Source organism: Raphanus sativus, chromosome 2 (genome assembly GCF_000801105.2).
Source record: "Raphanus sativus cultivar WK10039 chromosome 2, ASM80110v3, whole genome shotgun sequence".
Classification (NCBI taxonomy): Eukaryota; Viridiplantae; Streptophyta; class Magnoliopsida; order Brassicales; family Brassicaceae; genus Raphanus; species Raphanus sativus.
In genome coordinates, this window is record NC_079512.1 from 2,477,747 (window position 1) to 2,491,414 (window position 13,668).

The 13,668-nt window shown below is 27.0% G+C and overlaps 1 protein-coding gene across 1 annotated transcript; it reads left to right on the forward strand.

Moving 5' to 3' along the window:
• Window positions 1-5,256: 5,256 nt before the first annotated feature.
• LOC108832995 (protein TIFY 10B) lies at window positions 5,257-6,654 on the forward strand. The gene is made up of 4 exons (XM_018606449.2): window positions 5,257-5,501; window positions 5,720-6,085; window positions 6,188-6,245; window positions 6,349-6,654. Exons 1-4 carry the CDS (start codon window positions 5,378-5,380, stop codon window positions 6,431-6,433), a joined length of 633 nt encoding a protein of 210 aa, XP_018461951.1. The 5' UTR covers window positions 5,257-5,377; the 3' UTR covers window positions 6,434-6,654.
• The last annotated feature ends 7,014 nt before the right edge of the window (window positions 6,655-13,668 follow it).

The following is a 13,668-nucleotide window of genomic DNA, read 5'->3' on the forward strand; positions in this document are numbered from 1 at the left end:
TTAGTATATCATAGTTTATAGGTTCAAAGTATAGAGTTAGTCGTCTTCATAGTATTGCTAATATTGATAGATGCAAGTTAATGAATACATATAATATATTGTATTATTAGTAATCTGTCGTATAGTATTATATGTTAGTAGATGTATTATTAATAATTTATCTTATAGTATAATATGCTAGTGGATGTACCTAGATTATAGTAAAATATATGCAATATAAGGAAACATGCGTAGTGGATATAATAATAAGGTAATAAGTGAAAAACTATGGTAATGGTTGATATTAATTATTTATAAAAATGTATGTCTAATAATAAGTAGATTAATATAGCATTAATTACATAAGGTCCAACTTTAAAATCCACCTAGAAGAAGTTGTAATGTTTCTGTTTTAATAAGATAGATGTATTGAAACTTAAACTCAAATTAACCAAATAACACTTATATTCTAATAGAAATAGAATTCAGAAAAACGGGTATGTTGTAGTCCAAATTGGCTCTTACCAAACTAAGTTACCACTACTTATTTCATTGTGCATGTTTTACAAGATGGTAATTACAAAACGTGATTTATGGATGAGTGGGCCGTAGTTTATACAGCAAGGCCACTTGCCTATTTGTATAATTGACGTTTCTTCACACACGAGAATTATTTAAACTGATATTTGTTTTAAAGTAGCTCAAATTTTCAGGTTTTTAATCATGCATGTTGGATGTGCCTTTTTATTTATTAGATATTTTAATCCTCCTATATATTAATCATATATATTAAATGACATTTGTTTATGTGTTGATCACTAGTTAATTCTTTAAAATTATTATATATACTGGTCGATTATTTTCAATTTTATTTATTTAAATTAAATCTTATTTAGCGTTACTTGCCAAATAATCTAAAGAATATTACAAATAACAATTTATGGTAATTAATTCTTAAAATTATAGAATGACTAATAATGTTTGATTTATAATATTTAATTTTTATAAACTATAAAATAATATGAATGAATTTTTATATAAAAATAATTATAATAGTTCTATATTTTACTTAATGAATTATATTTGAATATAATTTACAATAACTATTAAATCTTATAAAATCTAAACATGTTTTATTAATCATTATTATTTTAAATTAATTATTATTTTTTTACAAAATAAATGTATCAGAATTTTGATATTATTTATAGAAAGATATGAATTATTTATAAAATATAAATCTTACTATATATTAATTGAGAAGTCATTTAAATGATTTGTTTATGTATCGCTCATAGATAATGTTTCAAATATTTTTTATAATTTGATTGTTTGATGAAACTTATTAATTATATTTTTTTAATCAAATCTGAACATATAAGGTAACTCTAGAATCAATTAATACAAGTTAGCAAAACACACAAGTAAATTTAAAATAATTATATATGGTAACCAATTGTACAATTATACAAATAATATAGAAGATTTCATCAATTTGTTTATTTTATCAATGATTTTACTTAATTAAATAAAAAATTAAGATATTTTTATATAAATAAATATTATGATTTATATTATTATATAAATAATTAGATCTTTATGTAAGGTATTATTAGAGCTTTTTATGTTTTTGAAGCCCACATGTGATTTATAAATCACTTATGAAGATTTTGAAATTATTTATAAAAAATTGAAAAAATATTTTTAGTCTGGCTTACAAAATCATTTTATTGGAGTTTCTAAATTATTTATAAAATATTTATTAAAAATTTATAAGGGTTTCGTTTATATGACTTATAAAGTTTCATGAAATCGTTTGTTAATACTTCTAAATCTATTTAAAATTACATGAATGTTTATTTATAATTTATAATTATATAAAATTATTTCAAACTTTTTAATATTAAAATAGAAATCATTTAAGTGATTTTTGGCTGCTAAACTTATGTGAAATCTTATAAATTGTTATAATTTTGATGAGATTTTAAATTTATTTATTTTGTCAACTCAAAATCGAAAATAATTCTAAAATAAGTTATCTTCAACTTTTCAATTGAGTACTTTTATAATTGAACAATGTGTATGTATAATAAGGGTTAATGAATCATATTAACTTATATCACACTTTTATCTAATCTATTAAAAGTAAAGTACAAATTAGAACTAACCCTTATTTTACCTAAAATATTACAAGACTATGCCACTACCTTATCTTCATTAAACAACATTAAATAAGTAGCCTAAATCAATTGAAACACTCAAACAAAAATCTCGAGTCTCCTTAACTAACCATTTCTCGGTTGTATTTCCTACTGCCGATAGAAACTCCAATCTATCAATTATTCCTTTTTTTGGCAGCTATCAATTATTCAGATTACATCTATAATAATAATAATAATAATAATAATAATAATAATAATAATAATAATAATAATAATAATAATAATAATAATAATAATAATAATAATAATAATAATAATCCAATTCTGTAAAACCGAGAACATAAAAGTGATGTAAATTATCCATGTTAGAAAGTTAAGAACATCACTACTAACTAAAACGAGCACATAACCTTAATATTTTTTTTTGGCTTAAAACATAAGCGTAATATTATCCATGTATAAAACATTAAGATCATACTTTCATGTAAATATTGTTTTCATGTGTATATTTTTCCTTCCCATCGTTTGTTATACTAAGCATATACTTTCGAAACACACACTAAATTAGCTCCACAAAATAATATTAAAATCATTGTCGTTCCATAACAGCTTCTATTTTTAAGTTATCACATTGACCAAAACAATATCAATTTTTCGAACACAATCTTTATTTAAATAAACATGAAATATTCATTTCCTATATATTAACATGAAATATTCTATTCCATATGCCGATTTATACGAAACTAATCAATTATAGAATACTAAATATAAAAAATTCCAAAAGGTAAACCATATAATATTATTGTGCCATTTTATTGTTATCAATTTATATCTCTAATATTAACAAACTAAATATGATAAACTATTACTTGAAGATTCTTATATTCCTTTTCATTAAAACAGTTAATAAAATTCTGCATATAACTATATTATATATATATATATATCACTAAAACAATTACTATTTTTTAAAAAGTTAATAGAATGCTGCATATAACTATAAATATATAAAATCATATTAAACATTAAAAAATATTGGTAAGAATAAAAAATATATACCAATATTATGTATGAAATGTTTTTAACAGTATTAAATTTTAAATTCGACACCCGTGCGGACGCACGGGTCAGTATCTAGTTACATATTAAAAGAGAAGTTATTTAAGTGATTTTAGTTTACCTGAAATCTCAAAAATTGTTACAGTTTTAACAATCAATTATCTGCAATTTTATATTTGAATACCTTATTTATATCTAAAATTAAAATGTTGTTATTTTTAATCATATCCAAAACTTTTATTTTTACCAAACCTTTTGAAAGAACCATATAAAAGAACAACTATTTTTTAAATTTAAAATAAATTGAAAACACTTATATAAATGAAAAACATAAGTAAAACAAATCAGCAAAGACGGTGTCAGAACTACAAAACCTCTAACAATCGTTTTGGAGCTACAAATTTTTTTTTCTCTTAATAATTAAATTGTTTCTGTTTTACGTATTAAAATAAGATAAAAATTAATTTCGCAATCAATTACTTCATTAATAATATTGATACTAGGTAAGAGAAATCTTTTTTTAGTGACTTAGATTTATGTTAATGAATTATCTTAACTTTCAAAACTATTTTAAAATGTATATTGAAACTTTTGTTTATCAAACTACCTACAAAATTGGGGACAAACAGACTATGTACAATAGGGGTGTTGAATAAAAGATTCAACAGTTGAATCACTATGAGAGTGTTGAAAAATGAAATTTGATGATGTAGATTAAACTGTGTTGAAAAAATTCAACTAATTGAATAAGAAGGAAGTGGGGATCACTAACGACACATGTCACTTTTCTAAGGTTTTTTTGACATTTTCATATCTTCTTTGTTTTTTAAAACCAATTATTTTATTATAAATTAAATAATTTATTTTTATTTTTGATATGGAAATCTATCATTTTAAATTCTCTATCAATAGAGATTAAGTTTATTTAATTTTGATATTTAAAAATAATCATTAATTTGTAAAATATGGTATTGAATTTTATTAAACAAAACCGTTGTAGTGGTAAAAGTTAAATATGGGTTGAATGATGAAATGAAAAAAAAAAGAAAATGATGTAAAATGTAAAAAGATGAAGTGGACTGTGTTGAACCATGAAACAATTGTATATCTATACTATTTTTTATGAAGTGATTTTGCTTATGTGTCATGCTCTCCATGATTTTAGATAATATTGAGTATTAGTCATATTCTCCGTAAGAAATTTTAGTAATTTAGTTGATGATTTATCATTATCATCTTTAAATAATTTTAGTGATTTATCTGATAATTTATTATTATATCAAATAATTAAAAAAATTTAACGATAATATGATATCTATATTTACATTATATTTAATTAAGTAATATTAAAATATTATATATGTATTTATATTATATTTGGTTTAACCAAATATAATTTATATATATATATATATATATATATATCACATAATTGGAATGAATAGTATATATTTGATTTTTTTGCTCTACTTTAAAATTAGAGCATTTAAAATATTTATTACCCTTATTAATATATTGAATTTCTAATAGATAATTATCCACAAAATAAAAAAATCATTAATTTGATAATCATCATTATCTAAAAATATTATATATTATGTTGTCTAAAAATATTTTACATTATAATAGTTTAAAATAAATAAATTCATGTATATAATTTTATGAATATATGAATTTTTAAGATTATTTACGTAATAAGAGATATTCTATTAAATTAAATTTGCATATATTAAAAATTTAATATTTAATTAATAAATATTTCAAAACATGATTAATTTATTCTAATTATTTTTGAATTGATGATGTATCTATTTATATTTTTTGTAAAATTATAAAGCCCGCAAGTGCGGGCAAAACACCTCGTAGTCTAGTAAACATACGGCGTGGGTGAAGGCGAACTACTCAAATAGACTCTCTGTCTGCCGTTAGAATAAAGGCATTTAAATAACAACACGTGTTTTAAATGCACTATTACCAGTAATAAATTAAATTTATTTATTTTGGTATCTATCTGCAAACAGCGCAGAAACTCTTTTATAAAGTAGAAGTAATAAAGAGAGAGAGAGAGAGGTCCACATTGTCTTCCTCGTCACAAAACTCACTTTGTGCACAGAGACAGAGAGAGAGAGAGATCAAAGAAAGAAAGAAAACCCTAATTTTAAGGCACAAAAACGATGTCGAGCTTACAGAAGAAGCCGAGCTTCTCAGAAACATGTAGTCGTTTGAGTCGTTACCTCAAGGAGAAAGGTAGCTTCGGAGATCTGAGCTTGGGGATGACATGCAACCCCGACATCAATGGTAACCAACCAAACAAACCGTCTCTTTCTAGATCTGTTTTTATTTCTTTGTTATTGAAATTGAAAACCGGTTTACATGTTGACCGTAAATTGAAGAACCGGTTCTACTTTGGTTATTACTTTCTGTTCTGTCTTTGTAAGTTTTTTTTTTTTTCGAAACTGATTTTTCAAATCTTTGTGAGTTTCTGAGAGATGTTTCTATATTTGGTGTTTTTGTAGGAGTTTTTGCTGTGTCACGTCAGCCAACGATGATGAATCTCTTCCCTTGTGAAGAAGGTTCGTCTCCTCCTCAAGACGTTAAACCAAAGCATATGGTTCCTCCTCGCCAGTCAAGCTTTTCTTCCTCCTCTTCCTCTCAAGTTAAGGAGGAAGTGGAGAAGACCGTAGAGTCTCAATCGTCTCCGTTGACCATATTCTACGGTGGTCAAGTTATGGTGTTTGATGATTTCCCTGCTGAGAAAGCCAAACAAGTCATTGACTTGGCTAACAAAGGAAGTGCTTATACTCAAAACCTAGCCAAGAACCAAAAGGAGATTGCAGCAGCACCAGAGCCAATCCAGACCAACACGTCTTCTTTAGCTTGCGGTATATCTATTTATCAGGACTCTTTTGGTTCTCTATCTCAGGGCTTTTGGCTTTTATCCACTTTTTTTACTAAGTTTTATTCTCTGTTTTGTGGTTTTGTAGAACTGCCAATTGCTAGGAGAGCTTCGCTTCATCGGTTCCTGGAGAAGAGAAAGGATAGGTAAAGTGCATTTTTTTTTCTTTTTTTTTGTGAAAATATTTACTCCATAATTTAATGCGTTGTTAAATCAGGTTTCTATCTTTTACTCGTAACTTTTAAACAGGATTACATCAAAGGCACCGTACCAGGTAGACGGTTCAACCGAAGCATCTTCCAAGCCTAACACATCTTGGCTCGGTTCTCAGTAATCTTGACCATCTCTAAAGACTCTATCGATGCTCTGTCGTTTACAAATTATCAAGCTCCTCCCTTGTTGATTGTTTATATAAAAAAAAATATTTTTCACGTTTGTTCAAATGCACCATCAGCAATATCTTTTGTATGAATGTGGTCTTATAGTGGGTTCAAACCTATCTGCCGGTGTCAACATTTGCTTGCAACTTTTGTAAGAAACATCAGTTCTGTTGTTGTTGTTTTTTTTGTTGACGGCTTTAGTATCATCTTAGAGCATCTCCAATCCAAGAGCATCTCCAATCCAACTTCAAATCCTCAAATTTTGAGGTTTTTGTCATTCCAACCCATCCTCAAATCCTCAAATTTTAAGGTTTTGAATAGTGACACCTCAAATTTAAGGTTTCACTATTCAAAACTTCAAAACTACTATTCATTTTCTTTTTAGTTCTTACAATTATTTTATTTCACAAATACATATACTAACTTATTTACAATAATTTAAACACACCAAAATAAAATAAAAATAGAATAAATATTACATAACATTAAAATAAAATTCACACAAATATAAATATATATTAAATAAAGTCACACAAAATAAAATACATTAAACAAACTAAACATAAATTAAAAAAATTATATAAACATTTAAATATACATATCTTACAAGGGGTACCAAAATACCGGAATTTATTGGCTAACCGGTATGTGTGTTGTTTAATTATATATGTAATTTATATTATTTAAAATTGTAATATTGTGTGCTGTATAATAAATTAAAAATATGTTTTATATGTAATTGTAAAGTTTTATCATTATTAGTAATTTTTATTAATGTCAAGGACTATAGTTTAAATAAATAAACTTTTAAGGATTTTTTTTTGAGGTTTCATTGTTGGAGTAATCAACCCTCAAATCCTCATTTTGAAGTTTTACTCCCCTTAAAATAAGGTCTTGGGTTGGAGATGCTCTTAGTTTAATTAATTCAAAGTGTTCTTTCTTCCATTAACTTTGCTAAAGCTAGGGCTGGGCGTTCGGATACCCATTCGGGTTTCGGTTCAGTCTATTCGGGTTTCGGGTTTTCGGGGTCAAAGATTTCAGCCCCATTCGGATATTTCTAAATTTTGGTTCGGGTTCGGTTCGGATCTTTGCGGGTTCGGTTCGGGTTCGGATAACCCATTTAAATTTTTTAAAATTTTCAAAATTCATTATATACTTTAAATTTTCAAAATCTATAAGAAAGATAATATATTACATATAAATTATCATAACATATATGTCAAAATACCTTAATTTAACATATAAATTGATTTTCTTTGAATATTTGGATAAAAAATCAATAGATATTTAACTATTTTTGGTGTTTTCAGTATACTTTAGCTATTTTAAACATTTACTTTTGACTATTTGCATATATTTTTCGAGTATTTTGGAAAACTTAAAGGTATCTTATATATTTTTAATATTTTTATTATACATTATATATAAAATAATGTATATATTTAAGTATATAAATTTATTTTGGATACATTCGGGTACCAAAAATACTTCGGTTCGGATCGGGTTCGGTTTCGGGGTTTTAAATACCGCCCGTTCGGATATTTAATCAATTTCGGTTCGGATTCGGTGCTACTTTTTCGGATCGGATTCGGTTCGATTTTCCGGGTTCGAATTTTTTGCCCAGCCCTACTAAAGCTTCTAGTTAGATTTAGAAACTAATTTGCTCTTGAAACTATTGAAATATCTAAAACCGATAAAATATTATTTATCAAAATAAAACCCATTTGCGCATATTTTTTGACAATTGTAAAAAACTTGTACTTACTGATGAAGTATTTTGATTTTAAAAACAAAATTACAAGCTAGTTCTTTTTTTTTTGAAAAAGAAATTACAAGCTAGTTGCAATTAAGTATTGAGTTTAGAAGTACTAGTACTTTTAGCTTTTATAAGATTAAGATACACAGCAAGGTAGTGGATAGGCCTTGGCATTTTACCCGGACCCGAAGACCCGATCCGAAATCGACCCGAAAAAACCGGTCCGGGTAGGAACCGATCCGATCAAATTATCCTATCGGATCTTGTTGTAGAGGACCCGCGGGTCTTGGACCCGATCCGGACCGAACCCGAAACCCGACGGGTACCCGAATTAATAATTTAAATTATATAAAATGAATCGAGGTGGAGTCGAAGACGGGTTATTTGTCTATAGAGCAAGGGGGTTAGCCACTAGGATACAACCAATTATTGTTCTATCTCGCATAATTTAGTATATATACACATTTTAATATAATAAAAACACAAATTTTAAATAAAATTTTAAATATTTTCGAATATATAAATATTTTCAGATTTTTTTTTGTATTTTTAGGTATTTTTAGGTCGAACCCGAACCGAATCCGGCCCGAAACCGACCCAGAACCGAACCGATAAATTCTAATTACCCGAATGGGTCCAACTATATAAGACCCGACCCGACCCGGACCCGGTACGACCCGGAACCGAAAATTTGAAATTACCCTATCGGGTCTTAAACTCCTAGACCCGAAAGACCCGGATCCGAAAGGACCCGGCCCGAACCCGACCCGACGACCCGAACGCCCAGGTCTAGTAGTGGAGTAGATCAGACCAGGCTTGGTAGGCCATTCGAATTCTGGCTCGCGATAGGTTTTGGGTTCGGTCTTGATCTGGACTAATGTTTGAACGAACAAAACAAAATGTTGGATCCGCCCAGATACAATAAGTTGGGCAAAAAGATAGATACAAAGGTGTGTTGACAACGAGCCCATATACAACAAGGTGCATAATATCCAGGGGCCACATTGATTCTGCATCAAGAATCAGAATGATGAAAAACTTATCACAGTGTTTATTAATATCTTAATTTTATTGTAAAACTATTTTAGTTTCATCATCATGATATTAGAGTATTTCCAGGTTTTCTCTATTTTTCATTACAAAAAGATTGGAAAATTTTGTTTTCAAAGTTAAATTTCATTTATTTTTAACTCACTATTTTATTTTCAATTTCAAAATAGAATAGATATAGGATTACAATCTATTATCTAATTAGTCTTAGAAAAGATTAATTCATTAGGGATTATTTTTTAGAGAAATTTCTTTAGATATTTTTTTATTTTCACAAAACAGTACTCAAGAAAAAAAAACTAAAATAAATTTTATTAAAAGGTAAATATTCATTTTTAAAGATAGATTTTTAAAATTTTAAAAAATAAAAAATTATTAAAAAATTTTTAAAAAAAAATTGGTTATTTTATTTTTTAAAAATTTATTTTTATGACAAAAATTTAAAATGATTATCAGAGAAGATTATCATTATTTTAACCTCAAAATTGGCAGGATGCAATTATTAATTTTCGAAGATGTTTTTTTTTTTGAACACTCAAATAAATATGTTTCAAGTTGTAAAGCATCCAAGTTTGGAATTAAAATGAAGTGAATATATATATATATTTGACTTTTCACTAAAAAAATGTTTAATACATTATCATATTTACTAAAATACTGGTGATCTATTAATAATAATAAAAAATATCATATAATCTTTTTTCGAAACAAACTGACATATTATATTATTATTACTAGGTGATAACCCGTGCCCTGCACGGGTGAATTAATTAAAAAAGATTTTTGTTTTATTTTTTTCTCTATAGATATTCGAAAGGAAAAAAAAATGGATCACATATATTATATCTTATACAATGATAGATTAAACTAAATTAATTATGTTTACTTAACGTTAATTACTTTTGTTAAAGAAATAAATACTTATATAAATTTAGTTATGAGTTTAAGATAAAAAGAAAAATAGACAATAAAATTATTGCTTTCATAAGATAAAACGAAATATAAATAATATAATAATGAAATATGAAGGCAGAATTTTAAATGAAAAATTCGCTAAGAAAATTGGAAAAACAATGTGAAAGTCATCTTCAGAATTCTCTGTTTTCAATTCTATAAAATTACAGAAAAAAATAAATAAAAATAATATAATAAAAATAATAAAAAGGAACAAAGACCAATAACAAAGAATATAAGCTTACTAAACTACGTAGAGATATAAATGAGAAGTAATTGGACCAAATGTATTACAGTATGGTAACTATGACAAATAAAAAATGGCATGGCATTTTAAGTTTTTTAGGTAATCGTTATGGTAACTATGACATATAAACGGGTGAGATATTAATGTATAAATCTTATGGTACAACTTTCAATTTGTTAGGCGCCAAAGAATTTTATTCAGTTGCGGAATTTGAAGGGAAAAAGAACTCCGGTTTGCATTAGTCAACATTTGTAGTCCAATATTTTAATGAGATTCCGTATAGAAATCGAATTATCAAATATGACCCTGTAAATTTATAAATTAAACGGAATATCCACTTTCTTATAAGATAAGGTAATGGCCTGAATATAGTGTTTTGTTACCTATTAAATCTGTTTGCAGGTAAAGAGTTCGAAAATTAACTTTCTGTATACATTGATTAACAGATCTTAAGGAAACATATTTTTGATCATAAAATAGAAACATATAGGGCAAGCAGCCATTTAGCTCCGAATTCATTTGAAAGATGATAGTCGTCTCGATCGATACTCAATATCTATTTATATCTATTTATAACAGTATTCATAAATTGTAGGGCTTATTTGCGAGATGTCTAACTTTGCCAAGTTTATTAGGTGCAGAGCATTGATTTTGACTGAATTAATAAACTAACATTTGTGTACACTTTCCTCCGGTTATAACCCTGGCGTCAACAAGTAGACGGTAAAAGGAAGAAGGTAAGTCCACGTAGTGGAAGATAATTATGGTCTTAATTTACCATGCACTGTACAAATTGGAGGGAACAAAATCAACCACGTCACACTAAATACTCACCGCATATGATTTACTGAATACATTTAATATGTGGCCAATGGTTAAACAACAACATCTTGATATATGGTGTAGTCATTTAATTTCTAAATGGTCAGTACCATTTATGGTAATCTTACATAAATAGTTACATTAAAGAATACATACTATATCATACCATTCTAAACCCTAAACCCAAACTCACAATTTAAATCGTCCCACTATTCAAAACTAAACCCTAACCCCCCCCTTTGGACTAGTAAACCCATGGGAAAATATTTACAGTGTATGTAGTGAAATGGTATAGTAACTAAAATAACAAATACTATTTCATATATTATTATGTTTGGAGTCTTCCTTTGTAATAGGTGTAACATTTCGCTGCTGAGAAAAATATCATAAATTATTATACCATATCCTAGTATGAACATGTCATATATTTGGAAAACTATACCCCCTATGGATTAGTGAACTCATGGACATATATTTATGTTTTATGTATATTAAATGGTATAATAACTATTAAATACTATTTTCTATAGTATTATATTTACAGTCCAGTGAGTAATATATATCATCTTATGTTATGGCATCTTCTATGGTGCCCCCAAATTTGAAATGCCAATCTCTTATGGGTTTCCAAAGTCTCATATTTCGTAATTTCATATTTTTTTTTTCTACACCCAAACTTCCAAATTAAATCTTCTCCACTCTTCAAAACTAAACCTTAACCCCTTCTATGGATTAGTGAACCCATGAACAAATATTTAAATTATATGGAGCTTAAATGGTATATTATCTAATGAATAGAATATTATTTCATATAGTATTCCACTTGGAGTCCTCCTGTGTAATAGGTTTATAAACTACATATCCTAAACTCTAAACACAAATCTCAAAATCTAATACTTGCCTCAAATTCACCATTATTACTCTAAATACTAAACCTTAATCACTAATTAGTAAACCCTAAAGTCAATTATAAACTCTAAATCCAGATGATAAAACTATACCCTAACCCGGAAATGTCAACCCACATCTGAGATATAACAATTTCCCCTGTTTTCAAATATTGACAGTCAATCATCAGATTATTACATTTTTACAAAATAGTATATAAATATGTCTCAAATAGTATGGTAATCTTACAAAAATATCTGCATTACAAAATAAATAGTATACTATTTCGTTCGCAGAATATAGTATAGAATGCGAGTTCATCTTCTTCAGTTCTTCTTTTTTCAAACGTGCTTATACACTTTCATTTCGTTTATCTTCGTTATTCTTTACTACCATATAAAGATCATTTTTATCTCCTTTTCTTTCTTCAACGCAGAAACGCTTCTACTGGTCTTCCATCGTAATTCTTCACCATTGAATCACTAAAACATAAACAAAATAGAGTAAAAAACAGAACAAAAACAGAAATAAATTATAAGAACAGAAACATAAACACAATATAAAATTAAAAACAGAAACAAGGATAGAAACAAAAATAAAAACATAGTCAAAAGCGTGATGTCACCTCATTCTCTACGGTGTCATCTTCTCCTCCAAATTCAATTTAGTACGCCCAGAATATTTATTTCTTCCTGTGTTTGAGATAAACTGGTGTGTGTTTGTACGTATGAAGAAGAAACAAAGATGTGGTGAAAAGAGGAAGAAGAAGAGAAAATGTGTATCAATGGTGGCCACACTTTATTATATTGTTTATTGAATATTTATTTTAATAAATAATTCTCACCAGGTCACACAGGTCACAATTGAAGGATAATATGGCAATTATGTATATTGTGCACAGTATATATCGATTTTTTAGGGATTTTAGATAGTGAACTAATTATCTTTTGTTTGAAGGTTGTAGAGCCCAATTTTCCTAAATTGTATACGTTTCTAGCTTCAAGAATGAGTAAGGTTATTTAACAAAATTTTCCGTTTGATTAATTTAAGGGTGAATTTGCGAGATGGCCAAATTCATAACGAAAATTAAGTAGATGACAGTGATGTTGACATAATAAAGAAAGTATCATTTGTACTCCAATTTATCCGGTTGTACCTTCTTCAACTACAAGTCATCGGTAAAAATGAAAAAAGAGATGACATCAACACTTTAAGATGTGGACACTTTTAATAGACAGCTGTTTAGAATGTGAGACATAGAAGGTATCCACGTAACTTGTGTTTCCTACCTCTAATTAATAAATCTATATTCTACTCAGATAATAAATCAAATATAATGTGTAATTGTTTTACTATATTACACCATATCCATCCACTTAAATATTCCTAACCCGGATATGTCAATCTACATCCAAAATATAAACAATTTCTCACGTTTTCAAATATCAAGTGTACCAGTATCATCTCACTAT